This window comes from Chlamydotis macqueenii, chromosome 2 (assembly GCF_036417535.1).
Source record: "Chlamydotis macqueenii isolate bChlMac1 chromosome 2, bChlMac1.mat, whole genome shotgun sequence".
In the NCBI taxonomy this organism is placed as follows: domain Eukaryota; kingdom Metazoa; phylum Chordata; class Aves; order Otidiformes; family Otididae; genus Chlamydotis; species Chlamydotis macqueenii.
Genome location: NC_141557.1, coordinates 152,255,924 through 152,278,598, shown reverse-complemented (window position 1 = coordinate 152,278,598; position 22,675 = coordinate 152,255,924). Strand labels below are relative to the sequence as shown.

General features: G+C 44.5%; 1 protein-coding gene across 8 annotated transcripts in view; it reads left to right on the top strand.

The window, feature by feature from the left end:
- Window positions 1–7,079: 7,079 nt before the first annotated feature.
- The window catches only part of MTSS1 (MTSS I-BAR domain containing 1), a 127,802-nt gene continuing 112,206 nt past the window's right edge, over window positions 7,080–22,675 (top strand). For all 8 annotated transcript variants that reach the window (XM_086741257.1, XM_086741263.1, XM_086741262.1 and 5 more), the window contains exon 1: window positions 7,080–7,541. In XM_086741257.1, the coding sequence (XP_086597383.1) occupies window positions 7,470–7,541 (72 nt within the window). In that variant the 5' untranslated portion in view covers window positions 7,080–7,469. The remainder of the gene's footprint in view (window positions 7,542–22,675) is intronic.

Here is a 22,675-nt window from a genome sequence, read left to right as displayed (position 1 = left end):
CCATCACTACCTCCTCTATAGGAATATACTCACTTAGGGCTAGCAGAAAGTAAGAAGGCAGGAAGGACCTCCTGTAATCTCTGTACATTCTGCATCCTGCTAAAGTTGCACACATCTGCCTGCTAAGAAGACAAAAAAAAAGCTATTATGTGGCCCAGACAGGTTTGCTCCAAGTCTGGTGGAGTTGGGGGTTTTGCAATCAATGTGAAGAAACCGGTACAAAATGTTACTAATCAAAGACTTGGAAAGAAGAGGAAGGGGAGAGGGAAGGAATCTGTCATTACCCACTATTTTGACTGTGGAATCTGGACTATTCATAGTAACACAGCGAGTGTATCTATCCCATTGCAGTAACAAGTGACAGCTGACTGCTTAGCAATTAGGTTTTCCTTCCCCACCTCTGAAATTAAGGTCATAACCCTTTCTATTTACTTTTGGGATGTGGTAAATTAGAGCTTTGGCTTCATTACAAAAATTAATTAAAATAGTCACACAATGGCACCATTCATCGCTGCACTTGTCCCTCCCTGCAGTATGTCCTCATGTCAGCTCTCTTTGGTTTTAGTCCCAAATTCCAGTACGTGCTAGTCTGCCTGTATTATTTGGATCAGTCGACTAGATTTTTCTTTTTGTCCATCTTCTCTGCTTCATTGGAAGGGCTCCTCTTGTTTCCAATTCTTCTGTTTCTTTTTTTGAAGAAACCATACGCTAGCAGGCTCTAAGCATGATCTGATCTCTCCAAAATGCTTTCTGGCCGAGGAGTTTGCAGCAGAACTTTAACTTGGGCTCACAGCAGAAACCTCTACCTAACCATTTCTCCTTACTGACATCCCAGGTGCCTAGGTCTGGAAAACAGGATTCACGTTCAAGTTGTTTTCATCAGAATTTCAAAAACTAAACATAACTAAAGAGATAGAAAAAAAAAAAAAGCCTGGCTATTCCACACTTACACAGAGTTGGAAGTCTGCCCATTGAAACTTTCTATTTTTTTTTCTAAACCATTTCTTTGTGAATGTTATGCTTGTTTTAAAAGCTGGATTTATGGACTGGCAAAAAATAATGTTTTCTTTTGTAGGAGAAAGTGTTGCATTATGTTTCACATGACCGTGTCCTGAGGTGGTTCAACACAGTTCTGTGCATACCAATAAATACGGATCTCGGGGATTTCAGGAATAGTCACCTACTAAAACTTATTGCTTGATGGGAAGTACAGAGGAACTCAGATTCATTTTATATCACACTTAAAGGGAGAAACAGCCGAGAAAGGCTTGGACAAATCTATGTGTTGCAGGTAGAGCCCAACAGGCAACTTTGATATAAATGTGTAATAATACTGAACTCAGAGTTGATGTTGCTTTAAAGAAGAGGAGATGATCTATTTGCAGAAGTGACACTTACTATAGGCGTTACTTCTTCAGAGTGTTTAAGCATGTATGTAGCTGCAAGTATAACCAGATTTTTTTTTTCACTTACTGCTTGTCTACACAGGTGCACTCAGGAAATTTTATCCAAATTAATTTAGGGCGTGACTTGAAGATGCATCAGCTAAACGCTTTAAAATGTGATAGTGAGGCCAGCTTTTGAGGAGTGAATGTGTCCACGCAAGAACCTGATATAGGGTAATGAAGCCAGTTTGAAAGAGGGTTCAGATCAGTTTTGGATATTTAAATCTGTGTTGGCCGTAGGTGAGAAACAAGAAGGTATCTACTGGGCAATGAGCATGGGAATGGTTATAAAGGCTGCTCCTTTTTTTGTGAAACGCTGTAAGGCAGGGTCCTCCTCTGGGCTAAAATAATCTTTCTTTGTAGGCTTTGTGTTCAGCCAAATCAGGGCCTTGCATGACCCATCAGATGGCTGCCTGAGCTCCGGTGCTGGTGACATGGGATGGTGTAGGAAGGAGGCCACAGCTGAGCGGCGAGCGTGAAAATACGCTGTCGGTGCTACTGTGGACTTGCACAGGATGCAAGTGCCCACATAACCTTGGCCACGGGAACCCCACTAGTCATTTGCTGAGGTTCACTATGCGAGTTTCAAAAGCGATGATGGGAGCGCTGCTTGGAAGGAGGTGACAGACCTGAGCACCTTTCTCTGAATCTACCAGCTTGAGATGGCAAACGTGAGCAAGAACATTTAACATTCCCACTACTGAAAAATGTGGCCTGTCTGTAAAGCCCTTGATAACAACCAAGCCCTGATTCTCAGCTTTTGTGCCTTGTGCACAGAGATAGCTGTGGGAAGGACTTTTTCTCCTACTTTTGGGGGGGAGAGTGGGAAGTGGAAGACTAATTTAGTCCCTTAAAAATAAGCATCTCATCCTCTATGTGCTCTGAATGAATGAATGACATCCCATGTTGGACTTTGCTGAAAATGTTTGGTTTTTTTTTTTTTCTGAGAAAAGCTTACAGCCAAAAATGAGACCGCATTGATATTTTGCTGCAGAGTTGTTGCCTGTAGGTAGGCTTTAGATGGAGCTGTTCTATGGAAATTAATCCTGGTAAAGCAATAGCAGCTGTTATTTTGCCAGCAAGCAGCAAGCAGCAACAATTGCAGAGGTACCCCTACTACAGCAGTGCTACTTGGTGATTTAAAAACAATTTGGGACATAAAAATAACCCAAATAAAGCTGGAGAACCACAACGTGGTTATTTCTCATGTTCTGAAACCAGAGATTGTAAACACCTGCTCCCCAAAAAAAGTGAGTTCTCCCTCGCCAGGTCCCCCCCTCCATGTACAACCAGTAAATAATTAAGCCTTTTTAGATAGAATACAGATTTTTCACTAGTGATAAGGAGGGTTAATTATTTAATATTTGTAATGCTGTTGGGGTGGCTGGATCACATGGATTCTGTTGGGTTTGCTCCATTTTTCATCAACTCCTATTGTCATCTTTCTGGCTGTATTTCCTGCCATCTAATTCTCCATCCAATTAGGCATTGCAAAGTGAGCTCATCTGCTTTTGTGGACAGAGCAGGATTGTACCTGGGGACCACCTTGAGGACTGAAGGAAATTATGTCAGGGACTCCATCTCTTGGAAGCTCTTGGGCTCTTTTTTCTCGATCTATAAAGAGGAAAACTCCGCCATCCTTCAAAATACAAACCATTACTAGAAAGCCTCAAACAGGGACAGAATACTGGTTCCATAAAAAAAAAAACACAAAAGCAAGCATACATTTGCTTTTCAAGTTTATTAATATATTTAAGGAAGGCTTGAGGATGAAAGATTCTGTGGCAATATAATGGAGTATTATCATATTAATTTGCATCAATTTCTTAAAGAGATAATTCAATTAAATAGTTCAGCCTTTAGCAACCTATTTTTTTTTTAAATCATATCTCTTTTTGAACTGTCAACCACTTGAAGGAACAGCCCTTGATTCTTTCTTGATTGTATGCTAGATGAGGCAATTTTTCCTTGGGGAATAACATTAGCTAAATTAGGAACACTGTAATTTAAAGGTGATTAAGAACCTTTTGTGATTGTTGTTCTATGAGTTCAATCTGATAACACTTAAGTGCATGTGTAATCTCATGTTCTACGGGGCTACTCACATTCATAAGTGGGCTTAACTCTTTGTAAAATCAGGACCTAAATAAGCACCACAGTTAAACGGTTTACGCCACATTGACAGAGTATGTATTTGTCCTGATTTCACACTTGTGCTTGGTGCAAAAACACTCACTATTGGGATTTTCATTTTACAGGAGAAAGCAAGGCAGAGGAATGTGAATGGATACGTTCTGGTCATAAGGCAAATGTGCTGGTAGACCTGGGAGCAGGCTGCGGGCTCCTGACCCTCACAGATTTGTACCTGCTTTGCTCCGGCTGTACTTTGTTCCTTGGTGCTCCGCATGGGAGGAGCAGCAGGAACAATCCAGGCCAGGCAAAGTGACCAAGTCATTGCTCAACCTGCCCACTTATCTCTGGAGAAATTCTTTCTTAACCATCAGCCTACTTGCGGTTTCAGTGGAATAGGCTTCTTGTCAGCAGAGCACCCAACATGTTGAAGGATGTCAGAACATGGGCTACTGTTGCACCGTCGACAAATTTTAAGGTTGGCATCTGTTGGGGGCTGCCAAGTAAGATGCACTCAGCCCTCTCACCGTCAAGAAGTGGTGCTGGCATTTACCCATGCACCAGGATATTTTACAGAATGTCATCACTTGGTAATGAAATGTTCCCTGGTAACGATGGCTCACGAACACAGAAATAGCCTTTGCCCATAATAAAGTTTTGCAAATAATGCTTGCAGGAAGTGATTTGCTAGGAATCAATCAAGCAGATCCCAGAAATAATGTGACAGATGGTAACCCGACGTTACCACAACATCACCAAACTACTTTTTACTCGCACTTTAAACAAGCATTTGGACTCAGGTCTTTAAAGAAAAATGTTCACTCTCACTCTACAGCTGGTTGAAGCTGAATTGTCATCCTGCAGAAAATTCTATCATTACAAGTTACTAAAAGGCAGAATAAAATTAAAAGTCTGAGATTTCCTTCAATTCAAAAGGAAAAAAAAAATCAGTTATCAGGACCCTATTTTGATGCCTTTCGGTTATCTGCCCGTGCTTTATTTTTAGTTCTTAAGCTATGAAAAAAACAAGAATTAAAAAATATAAAATTAATGCAATCATTATTCTAAGTGATATATACATTGAGAATTTAACAAAATAGATTTTTAAATAAAAAATACTAGCAAGAACAAATACTTTTCTGTTTGCATTTTGATTTTTTTTGTCCTATTTCAACAATTTGTTGAAATCATCATGTCTCCATTTTTCACAACCCAGCACCTTCTGACAGAAAAATATCCCACCTGAACAGTTTTGATGACGTCTCTCTAGGTTGTGACCAGGTACGCTCGAGTTACGGTGGTTCAGCAAGTTACTCATCATAAACAGAGCCGTGCAGGGTTTCTCCTCTCAAATTTGCAAGGTAAAAACCCCATTCTCTTACACTGTATGCCTAATTTACTTGTTATAACTTATCAAGTCTGGAAATGCTTACTTCACTTTTCTTTTGTATACCTGGGTGCTGTTTCATCGCTGTATGGAGACTTGTTGCTTAGTACAGAGCAGACAGCCCTGACTTATTAACTAAACCAATCCTTAAACAACAGCCTTTTCTTCACAGAAGGAGATTTTTCTCCCCCCTGTCCCACGTGCATCGTGCACTCTGCAACCTTTACTCCTGTAAAGCCTTTTACATTGGAAACTCTCATTCCCAGAAAGGAGGTTAGCCAAACACTGCTTGTGCTAAAACACGGATCATCCCAGAAACGGAGCGGCTGAAGAAAGCAAAGTAGGCCACCAACTTTTCTTGGCAAATTGCTGGATGTGACTCTGTCCCCAGGGGACCGCTGTCACGCTGGTGATGTGAGGGCACCTGAAGCTCGGCGCGTGATGAGCGGGTGTCGTTATCACAAGTTGCTGGGGATGTTTGCTGGGCTCGACTATGGGAGTGAGCGTCATACAGAGCCACAAAATTAATCACTCGGTCACACCTGCGTGGGTGTTTCCTCCCTGCAGTGAAGTGGGAAAAGCCAGGGGGAAATTGCTGCGGCAGCCTGTGCTGCCATGGCCCTGCTGGAGACAAAGCTCCTGTCCAGACCTTTCCTTCAGTGCTTAATTGGTTGGATGGCCACATCCAGAGAGCGGTGGTCAACGACTCAATGTCCACCTGGAGACTGGTGACAAGTGGTGTCCCTCAGGGGTCCATATTGGGACCAGTACTGTTTAATATCTTCATCAATGACATGGACAGTGGGATGGAGTGCACCCTCAGGAAGTTTGTCAATGACGCCAAGCTGAGTAGTGTGGTGGACATGCCAGAGGGAAGGAATGCCATCCAGAGGGACCTGGACAAGCTGGAGAAGTGGGTCCGTGTGACCCTCATGAGGTTCAACAAGGCCAAGTGCAAGGTTCTGCACCTGGGTTGGGGCAACCCCCGCTACCAACTTATCACACTGGCTCTTCTCAGGAGTTTGTAGGATAAATTTTAATAACTCAACTTTCTAAACTTCCCTGTCTGTCATGGTTGTGCACGTACCTGTGCATGTATGTATATACGAAGACAGACACCCCTCCCTCCACGTCAAGGTCTAAGGCTTATTCTTACGTACTTATATCTTCCTGGCCCTACATCCGGCTTTTATCAAATTGCAAAGGCGGTACAGCCTGTTTGCTCAGGAGCACAACTCCCCTCGGGTTAGCAACAGCAGGACCTTTAGGCCTCAGCTCCCCAAAACAGGTGAGCACACGCTTAACTTCTGCGTGATGGGAGCCCCAGGGGCCCCGGCGTATTTGGCATACGTACGAAAAGCATAGGCATCAGTGTTGGGCAAAATTTGGCACAAAGTGGAAACTGAACTACTTGAAAACCCGCTGACACCCTTCATGCAGACCTGCAGACACGGGGGGAGCGCACAGCCCCGCACAATCGATGACTGCAGCCGCTGCCCGTGCTGCGCCAGGGTTGCATCGCGGAGCTTCGTTGCGTGCTCAGGTGTCCCGAACCGGCGGGCTCAGGCAGAGGCTTTTCACCAGAATCAGCCCAATTTGGGCCATTTCGCTGAACGTCCTCCGCCGAGCGCTGGACGCTGCGGCCCGGGCGTGCCCTGAGAGCCGGGACGCGGCTCCCCCCGCACCGCACCGAGCGTGCGGCTGATCCGCTCGCGCACCGGCAGCGGGGCGCGAAACCACCGCCCGTCGGCGGCGCGGGGCCAATCAGCGGCCGCCGTGGTGACGCGGCGGGGCGGGGCGGGGCGGGGCGGGCAGCGGGCGGGCAGCGGAGGGGCAGGGCTGTTCCCGGGGCGGGCGGGCAGCGGGAAGGGTGCGTGAGCTGTAGCCCCGTCCGCTGGGGCTGCCAGGGACCCCCGAGGCGAGGAGCAGCGTAACGCGCAACCTCATCTTTTTAATATATATATATATATATATTATCCCCCCCCCCCCCATATTTTTTGGGGTGTGCGTGCGCATCTGCCTGGCGCCGCGGAGCTGCCTGGCCCTGAGCGCGCCGCCGTCTGCCGGGAGGCGCGGGGAGGGTAGGGGCCGGGGCTCGGGCCGTGGGCCGTGGGCCGTGGGCCGTGAGGCGCGGGGATGGGTTCCGTGGACGCCCGTGCGTGGGAGGGCAGTGCCCGCGCGGCTCTGAACCCCCGGCCGCTCCCCCGCGGGGCGCGGAGCTCTGCGTAGGAGAGAGGCGCCGGTAGCCCTGCATTTTATTTTATTTTTCCACCCATTTTTAAATTTTTAGAGGTGTAGGCAGATAGGGATTCAGGTGTGGTGTTTTTTTTTGTTTTTTTTTTTTTTTTTGTTGCCGACATCGGCTTGCTTGCTCCCCCACACCTTTTTTTTTATTTCTTTTTTTTTTTTTTGGCGTGAGGTGGGGGACTGGGCTGCCTAATTTTTCTTTAGCTCGGTAGTGAAATCGCAGCAGTTTCTGCCTCCTGCGGTGTGCTCGAGCGAGGAAAATGGAGGCTGTGATAGAGAAGGAATGCAGTGCGCTCGGAGGGCTCTTCCAGACCATCATCAGCGACATGAAGGTAAGGGACCCAGGGGTTTGGGGAGGGACCCGGGCGGGAGGAAACCTCTCCCCACCTGGACCGGGGAAACTTCGCACGGCGCCGTGCAGCTGCGGCGTGGGGGAGTGACCTCCCACCCTACCCCACCCCACCCGGGGCTGCGGGGGACCCTGCCCCGGCGCTGGGTGCGTGACCCCGCCGGGGGAAGCAGCCTGGCGGGGGGCTCCCTGTGACCGCTTCGCCCCGTGGGCTGGGGCGTGCGAGTTGCTGGCAGGACACCGCCTCTCCCTGCCTCCTTCCCTCGCTGTCTCTCCTGCTCGAACATGCGAGCTGTTACCTTGCACCAGGGTCAGCGTTTTCCAAAACTCTCTCTTTTATTATTATTATTATTATTATTTTTTCCTTTCTCACCATCTTTATTTCTGTTCTTTTGGGCTGTCAGGTCGCTAGCAGAATAAATGTGGCGAGGTGGGAGCGTTGCGTGGAGGAGAAGGGCACGGTGCATCTCAGCCGTGGGGTGGGGCTGGAAGGGGCAGTGTAGGGATTTCTGTGCCAGGTTGATGGGGGCGATGGGAAAAAAAAAAATTAAAAAAATATCAGCCTGGAGATGCTCGAAAGTTCATGCGTGCCTGGATTAAAATTGCTGCTCAGTCGGTTATGTGGTATTATTTTCATTCTGTGTATGCTCATGGAGGTGGTATTTGCTTCTTTCTGTGCCTAAATGCAAAGGTCTCAAGTTGCCGGGTCTCTTCTCTCCACCAGCCACCAGAAATCTCAAACTGCGCTGACCCCTCCTGCCAAAGGGTCGGTTGGAGATAGGCGCTCACAATCTATCCTTGGCAGCCAAGGGCCCTTCTGCAGGGTTTTCTTTGATTGAGCGAATGCCTCCCGCCCTTCGCTTGTGGAAACAAACAGTGTAGAAGCATTGTGGTGTTCTGCCAGTCATGCCTCCCCGAAAGCCCAAGGTTCGAGGTGCCCTGCCTCCGGCCCTACTGCAGAATACTGCAGCGTTCCCCTGGACAAGGGCAGCTTGTCTTCTTCCCGAGGGCGGCTGGGAAGGATGGGGTTGTCGGGAGATGTTGAGGGACGTGTCAGATAATGGGGAGACTGCCGTGATGTAAAGCCAGCGACCACGCGTGCTGCGCTTCTCCTGGCTAGGGGCACGGGATTTCTTTGGGTGTTTTAATGGGAGCAGGGCTGATGAGCAGGGAGGAAGAGCCACTAAGTAGTGATGGAGGAGGACGAGGACTGGTCTAGGAGGGAGCCTGGCAAAGGCGAATGGCTTCCAGTGTGGATTTTTTGGGGGGGTGGAGAAGCTGTTTGCACTAGAAGTTATTTTTTGGCAAGGGTTCATATGCACTTCCCTCTCAACAGATCTTAAGAGATATTTAATTAAAAGCATGGCTTGTCAAGAGCAGGCAGATTGCGGAGAGGAGGGGAGTGTGTGTGTGTATCTGTCAAGACAATGCTGCAGTCCTGGCAATGCTGTTCCTCAGGCTCTCAGTCCCCTTGTATTCATAATAACAACTGCACTTTAAAATAAAACAACACCACCCTCTCCCCTAAAAAAGCAGGAAACGATCACAAATCCTGGGATCATTTTTGTGGGCTGTGCAGGGAACATGTAGGGGATGCTCTGTTCCAGGTGAAGTGCGGTTTTGGGTTTGAGCGCAGAGGGACACCGAGTGTGTTTATTCTTTGCTTCTTTCCAGAAGTGATGCATTTGATTTTTCTTGCTCTTAAGCAAATGGGCCTTTGCTGTGTGGATTTTTTTTTTTTTTCCCTTTACACATTGTTACTTGCATGGGAGTGCTGCTCATCAGAAACATGTTGACATGAGCTTATGGAGATGGGCACAGGTGTGAGTATTTTTTTCTTAATCCTCCGTAGCAGCCGAACCTGTTCTGTGAACTGGCAGCTGCTGGGGAGGGGGGGAGGTTTGGAAGGAATCGCAGCAAATTTTTAGCAGCGTGGTGGTTAAAAAACCTGCTTGTTATTTAGCATGAGTAGAACAAATAATTTTTACCTGCCTGTAGTTCAGTTTGCTGCAGCTGGTGCCGTACAGCTGAGGTGCACTGGGACTCTTTGTGAATTGTGCACAAAGGATTGTCATAATTTCTAAGAAAAAGTAGCTATTTTTGACAGCTAACCTGAACCTTTCAACTCATCATACCTTTAGTAGTAAAGTGAAAATTAGCATTTTAAGTGCTGTTTCACGTAGTGAGATCTGCGTGGGCAGGCTTCTGGCAGAATCTTGAAGACGTTGCGGGGGGGGTCTGCCCACACGTACCCGAGTGCACTCTGTGCCTATTTCTCATTGCAGGCTGTGATCGAGGCCCCACATGCCCTGCAGTGCTGAGGGATTTGCTGCAGCATCCGCCTTTTTTTTTTTTTTTAAACTAAATAATTTGCAGGTTCTTTTTATCGTATGTACTGCTCTGCCTTACACTTAGTTGTGAAGACGGTAGGGTTAATCAACAGCGCATTAAAATGACTCCGAAGTCTTGCCAGTGGATGCAGATGGGTGCTGCAGCCGGGGTGATGAAGATACAGTGCGCGTGGACTGATTTTTCTCTTTGTTCACGGTAGCACAGAACTAGCTCAGGTGTACCTGTCGTGAATTTTGAGCTCTCCTTGAACTCGACAAGGCTACAGAAACTGGAATTAAAATCCTGAGTAAAGTGATTGCTTCCATTTGTCTCCATACTGTGTTAACTTTGAAACTTAATGAGGGCAATATATACTGCTGTGACTAACACATCACATTTTTTGATAGCAAGATTATCTCTATTATCTCTTGCTGGCTGAGATCTCTTGAACTGCCTTTAATATTTTCTCCAGAAACCCTAAATTTCTTGCGATTCTCTATCAAAAATAATTTTGTGCTTAGTACTCAACAAAACGAGGTCCAAAATAATTCAGCGTAAAGCCAGGTGATTTAGAGAAACAATGTTATTGAGTTAAATATAAGAATGGTTAATAAACATCCCATTTACGTAGCACTTCAATGTCATCTGGAACTTCAGTCTCCTGACAAGGGAAGTCCATGTCTTCCAGGCAAAACAAGGGTCACATTTGTTGAGCACTATGTGGTGTACATGGTGACAGGGTTGTTTGTGGAAAGTCCACAATGGGAATTGTACTTGGCCGTTGTCCTCTAGAATTGGGCTTCGATGCTTTGAGATTTCAAGATCAGATTAAAGAATCATAAAAGTGGGAAAAAGCCTGCCCATCCCATCCTTAAGTTTTGGGCCATTGTCACAGCCCTGGTGTTTCCTACGATACATCACTGAGTATATGGCACTTGTAATTTGTTATACTCTTATGTAAGATCTTTTTCAAAGCAATCACAGTTTATAAAAGCAAAAATAAAACATGAGTGTCCCCTCGGAGGAGTAGTTTTCTGTGTTGCCTGCAAACGCCGTGCAGTTTCTCTTTGAACGCAGAATACTTTCTGTAGCTCCCTGTGGGAAGGGAGTATTTGATCTGAATGGTTTGTAGCTCATTTCTGGCAGTTGAGAAATGAGATGCTGTAATGTGCTGTTAATTTCAATATTTCTTGTAGCACGAAGCAAATCAGTGCAGATAATTTTTGGGAGGGCATGTTGCAGATGGGTTTCAAAAGATTTTGTCTTCTCATGCAGAGCAGATTCTCTTTAATGCTGCTTTTCCGTCAGAGCCTTGATTTTTACATTCCTTTTAATCACATTGTTCTCTGCTATCGTGAAGAAAAGGGAAACACGGAAAACACCTCTGAAAATGTTGAAACTGGCAGTGTTTGTAGTTCATCACTTGCTTGATGCCAGTTCTTTTCCTTTTTCATGTTCTTTATTTGTCTCACCTCTTCTGCCAGTGTGTGTTTTGGCAGGGCAGGGGCTTGCTGTGAGTGTACCTGACACCCTTGGGGTGGGCGTGGGGGGAAGATGAGTAGTGAGCCGTTGGATGAATGCAGGTTGTCTGCGACTTTGTTTGCAGCAAGTGGGAGGATTTACTAAATTTGTATGGGTCTGGTGCGGATTAGCAGTTGGTCTCGCTCATCTCCCTGCATGCGAGGGACGTGCAGGTGTGAGGGGAACTGCAGACATCGTCCTGTCTGTGAGCAAAACCGAGGCAAAGAAGGAGCGAAATTTTAGAAAATTTAAAAAATTCTTTAATGTTAATTATGTGTGCGTTATTAGTAGTTTAGCTGAAAACTCAATAAAATCAACCTTTTGCTTTTGGCAGTAACCTCTACTTTAATACTATGAAGGAGGTGAACGCTTCTCCTTACTCCATTGCTGCTACTGGGACTCTTGGGTGCGAGGGCGGTGCACCTCTGCTTTCAGCCACGCAGAGCTCTTGCTCCAAGCAGAGGAGAAAGACATGAGAAACACTTATGTTTTTGCGGACTCTTATCTCCTGTTAGGAAATGACCGGTGAGAAGCAGCATTTTAATCTTGCTTTTTGTGGAAGAAGGAGCCGGCGGTCAGATCAAGGATTAAGAGCCATTTGTTAAGTAGATAGCCTTGTGCTTTTCACATAAATAATATAAACTGAGCAGAAAAAAAATATTTGTTGGAAGAAACAGAAATGCTGAGACAGTTACTGTGGCAAGTACAGCTGCAGGTCCTCTGCATTCACATTAATCCAAGGGACAGCCCACATGTATCAGAGAATCTGGGCAAATTTGTTTTACCCTGACATGTCGTAATATGACAGCTCTTCTGCAGCTGTGCTTTATTTGAAGCTTGGGATCTCTGTGGAGATTAGGAATGTTCAGTTCAATGATTTTAAGGTCTAGTTTCAGTCCAGCTGTTAAGGGTGATATTATTGTAAGGAAAAACAAATGTTTCATGTGCAACAGACAGGTACAAGCTTAGAGAGGAAAGGGCATTTCTGTCCTCCCTTTCCCACGCGTGCTGTGTTGCACTGGCATGTCCCTTGCATGACAGTCTTTAGGGCAACTGGTCTGTTCCAAACTCAGCAAATGGATATTTCTTCCCCTTCCCCAAAAAGTGTGAAATTAGTTCATTTCCACTATGTGCAGCTTTTTTCCCGATTTTTTTTTTTTTTTTTTTTTTTTTTTTTCTTTATTAAAGGTTTAACCATCAAGGCATTTTGGGCTTAGCTGGCTGCGCTGATTTCTTACCCCGCTGTCTCCTAACAACCTGCTTGCCCAAATGTTTTGCCTACACTGAAATTCCTTGCCTTTTCTAAGCAGCTGCAGTATCTCTCTGTAAACATCTCGGAGAGGGAGGGACTGCGAGATGTGCTGCGAAGGCTGAACGATGGTGCAGGAAGAGAGCTGCTGCGTGCCTGCTTGACTGCTGGGGTTCATGCCACAGAGCGTAGCTGGGAGCATGCTTACTCACGAGCCATTTATTTTTTAGGGACACATTCTTTCTTGATCCAAATATTCTACTGCGAGTGTCAAGAGTTCATACAACTGCTGAGCATTCGCTGTGTCGATGTGTACGAGGCTGGCTGGCTTGTTCTGTGGCATACCCAGGGCAAAGATTTTCCATGTCTTTCAGGAGTGCTCCTTTTGGATCTGGCAGGACGCCAGGGGCTGCCTAATAGGGTTTGCGAGGTTGTAAGCGTGGAAGGGCTTGTGCAGCGCGGCATGAAACGCAATTGTCTGAACAAATGTTGGAGGACAAGAAGTCTGTGTAATTACAGGCTTGGTGCTGGTTAATACCTAACAGAGGGTGATGTTCAGGGGAGTTTGCTGCTTCCTTCTTCAGTTCTGAGTGTGCAGGAGATGTACCAAAATCTTTGATATAAAATACTCAAAACCCCCACATTTATTTGCTATGTTGGTTTTTTTTTTTCAGTTTTGCTACAGTTGGAGTATTGCTGTGAATCGGTAAATAGCATCTTCTGCTTAACAGCCTGTGTGTTTTCAGCTTCCGAAAACATCTTTGAGGTTCATGGTCTACCCAAAGACAGTGTGGTCTTGAAGATGGGTGGAAAGCATTACGTGGCAGAGAGCAAAATGGGAACTGTATCCAAACAGGTTTTTTGGTCTGCTTCAGAGCACACCAAGGTGGGTCCAGAGGGGTTTGAGTTAGTACCACAGAGAGGCTACTATAGAAATGCATTTCCCTCTTCAAGTGTATGGTTTCCTATACAAAATTATGTCTGCCTTGATACTGTGAGGTGCCGAGCGCTACCCTGTTTGCTGGCATCTGCACTGACCTTTAAGGACGTTGATTGCCTCCTTCCTGCTGGGCCATGAGATAGCTTGAATGCCGAGATGTTTCGAAGGACTGGAGACAGAATGTCTGGTAGCTTTGTGGTTAAGACCATAGCAGCTTTCATCTTCAAAGTGCTCTGTGTGTGACTTAGCTCCAAAGAATGGCTTCCATTTTGCAGAAAGGCGAGCTATGGCTGCAGGTTCAGTGACTTCTACTCCTTTCCCCTAGGACAAGAAGGAATTGAGAGCATCTAGCGCATAGAGTTAAAGAGGGGATGGTTTTTAAGCTCCCAGTATAATACATGATTCTATCCACACGTACACACCACTTTGTTGTTACTGCTTAAGATGTGTCGCCATTTCACCCCCTGTGGTAACCCAGTGTTTGCAGGTACTGATCTACAAATAACTGATCAACTCTCAACGCAAGTGTCTTGAACTCCTCTTCTGTAGCTGAAATTACAGGACAGCTCGGTTTCTTAGTGAAGCCTGACTGGAGCATCTTAACCATAGGCTGGTGGATCATGAAGAATTTGGCCATTTGTCTTGTAAGGCTGTGTGAGCTCTGTATTTTTCACTCTTCTGGTCAACAACCATAAGTGTTGTGTAGCTCATTTTAAATCCAGGATGCTAACTGGTGTACAAGCGTCATTTAACTAATCACCTTGGATATTTTTAAAAAGAATGTTTGCAGGAATTAACTTGTGTTGGTGTGCACAATGCTAGCCGTGAGTGTGTAACTAGAGACATTTGGTTCATGGTATAAAAAGGTTCAGATTTGTTCACATTTTGTCTTCCACATAAACTGCCACCATGCTTCCCACCCAAGCATGAGTTTGTTTTTTTCTTTTTTCTTTGCTACCTAAGTCACATGTGCTTTCTAGTGTCTCTGAAGCCCTTTGTGTAGTGACTTAATATGGTTTTTTTTTTTTTTTTTTTGTTAATAAAGCTTTATTGGTGATGAGATGCCTCCTAACAAAATCGTGCATGAGAAAACCTCATGGTTGCTCGTTGTCTGTGAGCAAAGCAAGTGTCTAGTTTGGAGCTTGAAAGTGATTTTTTTCTCTTCTCATGAGTGAAATGGAGAGAAAATAGCGTGTGGCAGGTGTAGTTGCACTTTACTGTCTGGCAAGAGCCAAAGTTCAAAAAACGCTAAAATCTTTGCTACCTGGATGTCACCTTTTCCCCAGTGAGGTACTTCTGTGGTCAACTCAGACGCTTGTCAGTACTTTGGCAGTAGGCTCTACCACTTCTTGGATCCTGGAGATTGTTTTGACTGCTCGTGTGATGGAGACTGTGTTGAGGTCAAGCAATGAATGCTCAGAAATTAAGGCTTCTCCTTGCTTTGGAAGAAGTAATGAGATCCCAGTGGTGTTGGTGGCCTTACCAGCACAGAGCTGTTGGCTTGAGGCTGTCCTGTGTAGGCATTAACTTGAATGAGTGCCTCCTGTTATTTTAATTATCTTCATTTTGATCCAGTTGAAATATTGTGGGTTTAGAAAATAGCTGCCGAGTATGCACTGTGGCCACTTAATGATTGAGTGGATGAAAGGCAGTATTGATGAGTCTCTGAGGAGAAATCTGCTATTCAGGCTTGCAAACTTGTTTAGACCTGCAGGGAAGAATGTGGAACTAAATGCTTCCTCTGGAAGACTACTTAATGTCCAAGTTTTTAATGTAGGATGGGATAAAAGGTCTCTAGAAGCTGTGGCTAGTGTGGTTTTTTTTTTTTTTTTTTTTTTTTTTTTTTTTTTTTTTCCCCCACCCTGCCTCCCTCTTGTGAATAACTTCCTGTGTTTAGAGAGAGAGCGACTGTATGTTTATGCATTATGTATTTTCTCACAGCGTGAGTATAACCTTTGTTTGCTAATTGCCCAGTCGTGGATTTAAACTATGAAGTGGCTGCTTTGGAGTGGAGCTTCTTCATCTTACAAACTATGAAAGTGCGCTGTGGATGGTACAGATTTGAGGTGGGCCTCCATGCTGAGTCAGTAGGGACCATGAGTTTGGTTGTAAGCCAGGATGTCATGCAGCAACCAAGGGGGATGAGTTGTCACAGATCCTTGCTGTACCTCAAACTGAAGTCACAACCATGAGGCAACTGGTATCCTCCACTGGGGGTGTTTAAATATGGGCTTGCGTGGTGCAGGCTTTATTTTAATACAAATTAAAGACTCTAGAGCTCTAACAACAGAATGGTACCAGACTTAGGTTCCCTCCTCCTTTAAATGGTAAGTGAGGTCTAATAAATACCTGTGTTCTTGCAAAGAAGTACTGCATTTCAGTGCTCAGGGAACTGGGCGTTCTTTAGAAGTCTTCAGATGGTTTTGGGACAATAACGGCTATCTATGTGGTTTTTCCGCAGTGAGATGATCACCCTTTTCTGGATTTTCCTAGTTGGATTTTAGTCTTGACTTTCTCAAGATATGATGCCATTACCTATTTGTCTCAATGTCCTAGTGCTCTATTTTGATTGAAAACCAAACAGTTTGGAAAATATTAAATGAGTGATTCTGTGATGCATAGAAGAAATATATAGTTGGCAGTTATTTTAATAGCATATGAGGTGTCTTCAGTAGTGTATTGCTGCGTAGTTTGCAATGTTGTGATAATGTATCACTTTATGAAAGCAAAGCCTGGCATGCCTGTTTATACTGTGCATGCTGAGGGAAACTCATTTCTAACCCTGGTGTTCCCTAAACAGGTGGCAGAAATAATGAAAATAGATAGATGGATACAAGACCTTGATTTTAATTACCCCTGCTGTCTTTTCTGAAGGGTAGTTACAGGTTAAATGACATTTTAATCTGATCTTTGACATGCTTTTACTTTCACTTGCATGCAGTATAATCTCTGAAACCCTGAGTTTATACCTGTCTGCTCCATTCAGTAATGCGTGTGTTCAGCTCTTGCTGTGAATCCTGAAGTTCACATCTTTCACTGTTGATGACTTTGCATTCCACGCCAGCACCGTTCTGCATGGGAGTCCCTTTTGCTGCTGGAGCTAAGCCTGAACTTCCCCTGTGCATGGCAATACCTTTAGCTTAGGAAGACAGAAGGGACTCTGCAGTCAGGTAGCCCCTTTCTTTGCCTTGTGGGAGTATTACACTTTCCTAAAAGACCTCTGTATAAATGTGTTACTCTGCTTTAAAGAGCTCCAGTGAAAGGAAGCTCCCTGATCTTTCAGAGTTGCCTATTAACTGGTCTTATAGTTGAATGGATTGTCCTGTAGTTGGATGTTGTCCAACCTGAAACTTCTCTACTGCAAGTAAAACTAATTGTTGTCCTGCACTGCTGGAAAACAGCTCATGGACATCTGTCCATGGGATGATCTTGGAATCAGTATTGAGACTTTGTTGATTCAGTACTGGTTTTGGATTTAAGAAACAGGGGGTAGATCTAGAGGTTAGATTTAGATTGGACATAAGAATATTTTTTCTTATTTTTATTTATTTATTTATTTATTTTTACAAAGAGGATGGTGAGGCAGTGAAACAGGTTGCCCAGAGAAGTTTGGATGCTCCATCATTGGAAGTGCTCGTGTTCCGTTTGAACAGGTCTTACAGCCACCTGATCTAGTGAAAGATGTCCCTGCCTATGGCAGGAAGATTGGACTAGATGGTCTTTAAAGATCCCTTCCAACCCAAACCTGCTCTATGATTCTGTATATTTGAAATGAGGTAAGTGAAACCAAAGAAGTCATGGAATAGCTGTTCTGTACACCTTTGTGTCCTCAATAAAGAGTGAAGTCCCTCTCACCAGCAAAATTTATGTTTCAGTCTGTTGAAAGATTGAGACTGTTCCCGTGAGTGATTGGGAAACAGATGCAGCTTAGAAAGCTTCATAAGGCCGGCTCTTGAATTTTTTTATTTTCAACCTAGAAAGAGGCAAAGCCAACAAGCATAATTTTTTGGATGAAGAGCAATTATGAATTTGTGTAAGATGATGTTCATTCTCTACTCACCTGTGTGTTGCAGGAGCTTTTGTGGCTTATTAAAGGACTAGGCAATCCTATTCATGAGTCATGGACTTGGCTAAATCTATGGATTGCCCAGAGGAACGTATTACTGTTTGTAACTCCTGCAGTTGTGGCTGCCCAGGTGCCCTTTTCCCCAGTTGGCTACTGATTCTTTTAGAAAAGTGGAAAAACTTCCAGTGCCAGATGTTAGCTGGGAAGGGAAACTGATTGTCAACCATTACATCTTCCCATGTGTTGAGACATCTGTGACTGGAACTCTTTTTTTTTTTTAATTTTTTTTTTTTTTTGGCTGTCATTTTTTTCCTGTCCCCTTCTGCTTCACTTTTTCCTGTTTTTGCCTGTTGAAGGCCCCTTGGAAAAGTGGTAGTCTCTTGTGCGTACCATACTTGCTTATCCAGGCCATTCTTTGTGTGTAACATCTGTGACTGTGTGATGTCTAGCACAATAAAGTCTCTTTGCGACTTGCAGGTAGTGTACTGAATGTCACAGAAAGGAGACATTAATAATAATCCTTGTGATTCTGATATCTGATAGAACTATATTAAAATTTTTGTTCATTTTGATGTAATTTACTTTGGAGGGGTATGAGGACACATGCAGGAGTAAAGTTGCAATTTTTGTTCTGGAGATAGAGGTATGGCATTTGGATGTGTTACTAGGGTGTGAAGCCGATAACAGTGATGTGTGTTTGGAACGCAGCTTTTTAGCTGGTCGTAGCTGAATGACTACATGGAGGTGGAGAAGTCCTAACTTCTGTAGCCTGTGTAGTGTTTTTTTTTTTCCATTTTAGTGAAGTCTGCAGGTAGTCATTGTTCAGTACTCTTCTGGAAGGCGTACAGCTCTTGCTTTGATAACCAGTGAGATAAAACCAAGTCACTACCCGCCTGATCCCTTTCTCTCCTACCTCTTTAGCTGGTACAGCCAAGATTAGATTCTGAATTTGCTTTACTGTAGAGCAGCTCTCTTTCCCCTTGCCCTGAAAGTTTAGCTGGGTTGTTGCTGTGAACAAGATGCTGGACTGTTCCTGCTGCCTTTGTACTTAGTGTACCAGTAAGAGCTGATAATAGGGCTGAAAAGCCTTTTTGATAAATGAAAGCACTTAAAAGAACACTGTCAAGGGGTTTTAGAAGATGTGATGTGCCTCGTCTGTGGGAGTTGGGTGCATGGAAATAAATTATTGAAGGAAGTAGATGTCTTTTCTCTTAATGGAAGAAGAATAATCATAACTTCTTAGCAGAAGGAGTGACAGAACAGTTTTAAACTGTGAAGACTGCTGACACTTAAGTTGTAATCTTAAATAAATACAACAATTTGGGCTCCTCCTCTTGCCGTTAGATGTAATCAATAACAATTTCAGTAAATGTGATCCTTTGCTGCAAGTCTACTCTTCCTTTATTGAAAAATTGCTGAGTTTCTCATCTGGGTCTCTTCTCACTCCTACTGCAGGATTGCTGGCCTGAAAGGAAGAGAAAAACAAACTTCAATAAATCTCTTGTAGAGTTGTGTCTCAATGGGACAGGGGAGTAAATAAGATGAAGCAGCTCATGGGTTGAGACAAAGACAAGGAAATTGCTTACCAGTTACTGTCATGAGCAAACCAGACTTGGCTGGGGAAGATGAAATTTATTGCCAATTAAAATAGGTTTGGTGAGGAAGACAGACAAAAATTTTAAAAATCTGCCCATGTCTATGGGTCTGGATGTCAGATGGGATGTCACTGAATGAAGATGGTTCCCTTCTCCTTCCTGCCCCAGCGGCAAGCAGGGGGGACCTGTCGCCAGGAGCTGCGGCTGTGGAGGACGCTGCGTAGCCAGATGCTGGCAGGTCTGGGTGTTGGTGTCTGGCACTTGCAGGTGCTTGCTAGCTCAGCCCAGTGCCTTTCAGGCACTCGCTGTGGTGCCTGTGCCTGAGGGAAAGTTGTTTGCTGTCCCAAACTGGGACTGGCTACGTCGGTGACAGGCACGAGGCACCATTTTGTTTTTCAGCCCTGAGGCGGAAAGGTGGTTCCCTGCCTGTGTTCAGTGTAGATCAGCTGGAGCTGGGCCCTAGGATAAGGTGACTAATCACCTATAAACCGACTAATTAAGCAATAGTGTAGGATAATGGCATGTTATGTCTTACTGGTGACATGCCTGGATGGGTGGGCAGGCGAGCAGCCGAGGGCTGGGCCCTGCTAAGCAGCTTGAGGGGACTTGGCACCATGGAGTCCCGTATGGTCATGGTGAAACACCCATTTCACGGAAGACACGTCAAATTTCTTCATCCGATGGTGAAGAAATAATTGGGCGCAAAGTTATTTTGGGAGAAATAGTCCCCGGATTAAACCATTAACGATTTTCAAGAAAACCATTTAAACCCCCACCGTAACAGATTGCTATTTTAACCCGTGAGGAGCTAAAAAGAGGATTTGTGACCCAGATTCCTCTAGCGGCTCTTCTCCAAGTGGGGCTGGAGGTGGAGGAGGCCTGCTGCTTTCACAGATAACGCTGGGACCCAAGTAACCCTGACATGTAAAGGGGGGAAAACTGATTTCCTTTATCAGCTGGTTGAAATTGGAAATTGCAGAATGCTCAGAGGAAGCTCTGGGAGAGACAGCATTTAAAAATATTGTGTTATTACTCTTCGCAAGTGGCTTTCTGTCACAAAAGTACTTCTTAGACAAAGATGTCGAATTCCACCTGCTGTTTCTTTGTGTTTAAATTGAAAAAGTAATACATGTCGAATCAAGGATGAAGTTTTATGGCTCTTTTACTGTGTGGTTTCCACCTCCGTTAACATTTCTCTTGATGGCTGCTTTGACAAAAGCAAGAACTGTTACTGCAAACTTGGAGGTGAGACACGGGGCAGCAGTGGGGCAGCCATGTTCACGGTGGCACGTGGAGAGGTCTTGGAGAAGGAGCTGCTCCTTAGGGTACTGGAGCCTTGCAATATTTACAGCACTCATTTGATTGCTGTGTTGTCTTGGTTTGTCCCTGCGAGCGTAAGTAAATAGCTTCCTTTCTTCCCAGGTGCTGGAGATGGGATAAAATCCCAGTTGTTAGGTCCTGTGAAGCGGTAGCACCCTTGTGCACTTCTGCTGTGGGTAGGAATCAAGGGGGTTTTGGTTTCAGTAGGTGTGTGGTGGTGGAAGTGTTTTTTGGAAAAGCTCAAAGGGATGACGGAATTTATGTGCAAAACTTGACTTGTGTATTACCAAGAGAGAGATGAGCTTGCGGATGTGGCTTCTGCAAATTCTACTGGAACACAGATAAAATATACTCTTCTTAATTTTCAGCTGAGTTTATTAGAATTCAGAGTTGCAGAAAACAGATCAAGATACCACAAGCTGAGCAGATAATGCAGGATTTCTTGTCTTTGGTGCAAAACTGCTGAAAGATTTTCTTTAACACTTGGGGAAAAAAAAAAACCCAGAACAAATCACCCCCAACAAAACCCACCACCCAAGTTATTAATTCAGTGACATTAAAAAAAAAAAAAAAAGCTGCATTTTTCTGCGGTTCAAAATGAGACAGGTGCTCTTGGCCAGTGTAGGAATGCTCAGTTGAAGAAATTGCATTGATGTCAACCGAATAAATATAGCAAACAAGCGACCTGTTACAGCTCACTTATGTAGGCTTGGCTTGAAGAGAACAATATTTCTAAAGACAAAGAGTAAACAGCTGTCGAAATGCTTGGTAACTATCCCAGTTTTGCTTGCTTAGTGGCCAGGCTGGCCACAAAAAAAAGAAAACCAAACCAAAACACCCAGGTGTTTTCTTCCTGAGCTGTGTTTTGATAGGAGTGTCTTAAGCTTCCCTGGGAAGCAGCTAAAGGCAAGGCTGGTGTCAGTCTCCTGCATGCCATCAGGCACGTTTAGCTGGATAATACACCACCGAGATGGAAATGTAATCAGGCTGCTTTGGTATCCTCTACTTGCCGGCTTGCATTTTGCCAGAGAATCCAGTAAAGCCTTAGGCCCTGCTGTTAATTGTCAGGGCTTTCAGGGCTCCTGGCATACACATGCATAATGCATATACAGCAGGCAGACAAACACTGAGAGATGGGGTTCTGAGTAGGAGATTTCAGTAAGACTAATAGGTTTAAGGAAATAGCATTTTTTTTTCCTTCTTCCCAATAATTGGTGGATTTATTTCAGTTTTTAAATGTCTGACAGTTTTTTGTTTAGCATAAAACAGTTTATATTCTAGGTCTTGCCATGCAGATAACTGCTATTTTCTCTTTCCCCTTCTCCATTTCCTACTGACTCCCTTGTGTGTAGGTACAATGAGGTTTTATGAACACTTGGTTTACATTGGGTTTACTTCTTTTTTTTTTTTTTTTTTCCTTTCTCTTTTAGCAAAAAACCCTGAAAACCCTGCTGAAAAATACATAGTGTAGCAGTTAGTACCTTTGACAGTGGCCTTACGGCAGCGGCTTCTGCATCAGGGTGTATCTTGGCACTGCCCAAGCCCTGCTGTGCAGTGACTGTGTGGGAGATGCACACACGACATCTCTGCAAAAACATTGTATTTTTCAAAATATGATAAGTAGAGAACATTAAATTGTAACCAAGGCTGAAGTCAAAAGAGAGGCTTGGGATTTTTTAACTCTAGGTCTAATTCCAGCGGATCCTTCCGTGGTGCATGAATGTCTGGGAGCTGCCTTGCCGAGGTGTACCCAGGAGCAGGAATTTGGTTGTCAGCTTTGCCCCGAACAAGACATGGCCTCTCATGGCAGTGTGGGTAGTGGATTTTGTTTTACTTACAGAAAGCAGACCAGTTTATCGGGGTGAATCAAGTTTGCTACAAGCCACTGCACTTGCTTGCAACCTCTTCCAGTGAGAGCTGGGGTAATGCTAGCCTTAAGGATCTGCCTTATCTGGGTTTTATTGTGTAGTTGCTCTGGTAACAGCAAGTCTTATACCTTTATTAAAGGAAGCAGGGATATTTTATTTTACTTTCTAGACTCCAATCAAAGGGAAATTTTGAGGTTTCTTGCTACCATGTTTTTTGCTGTTAACAA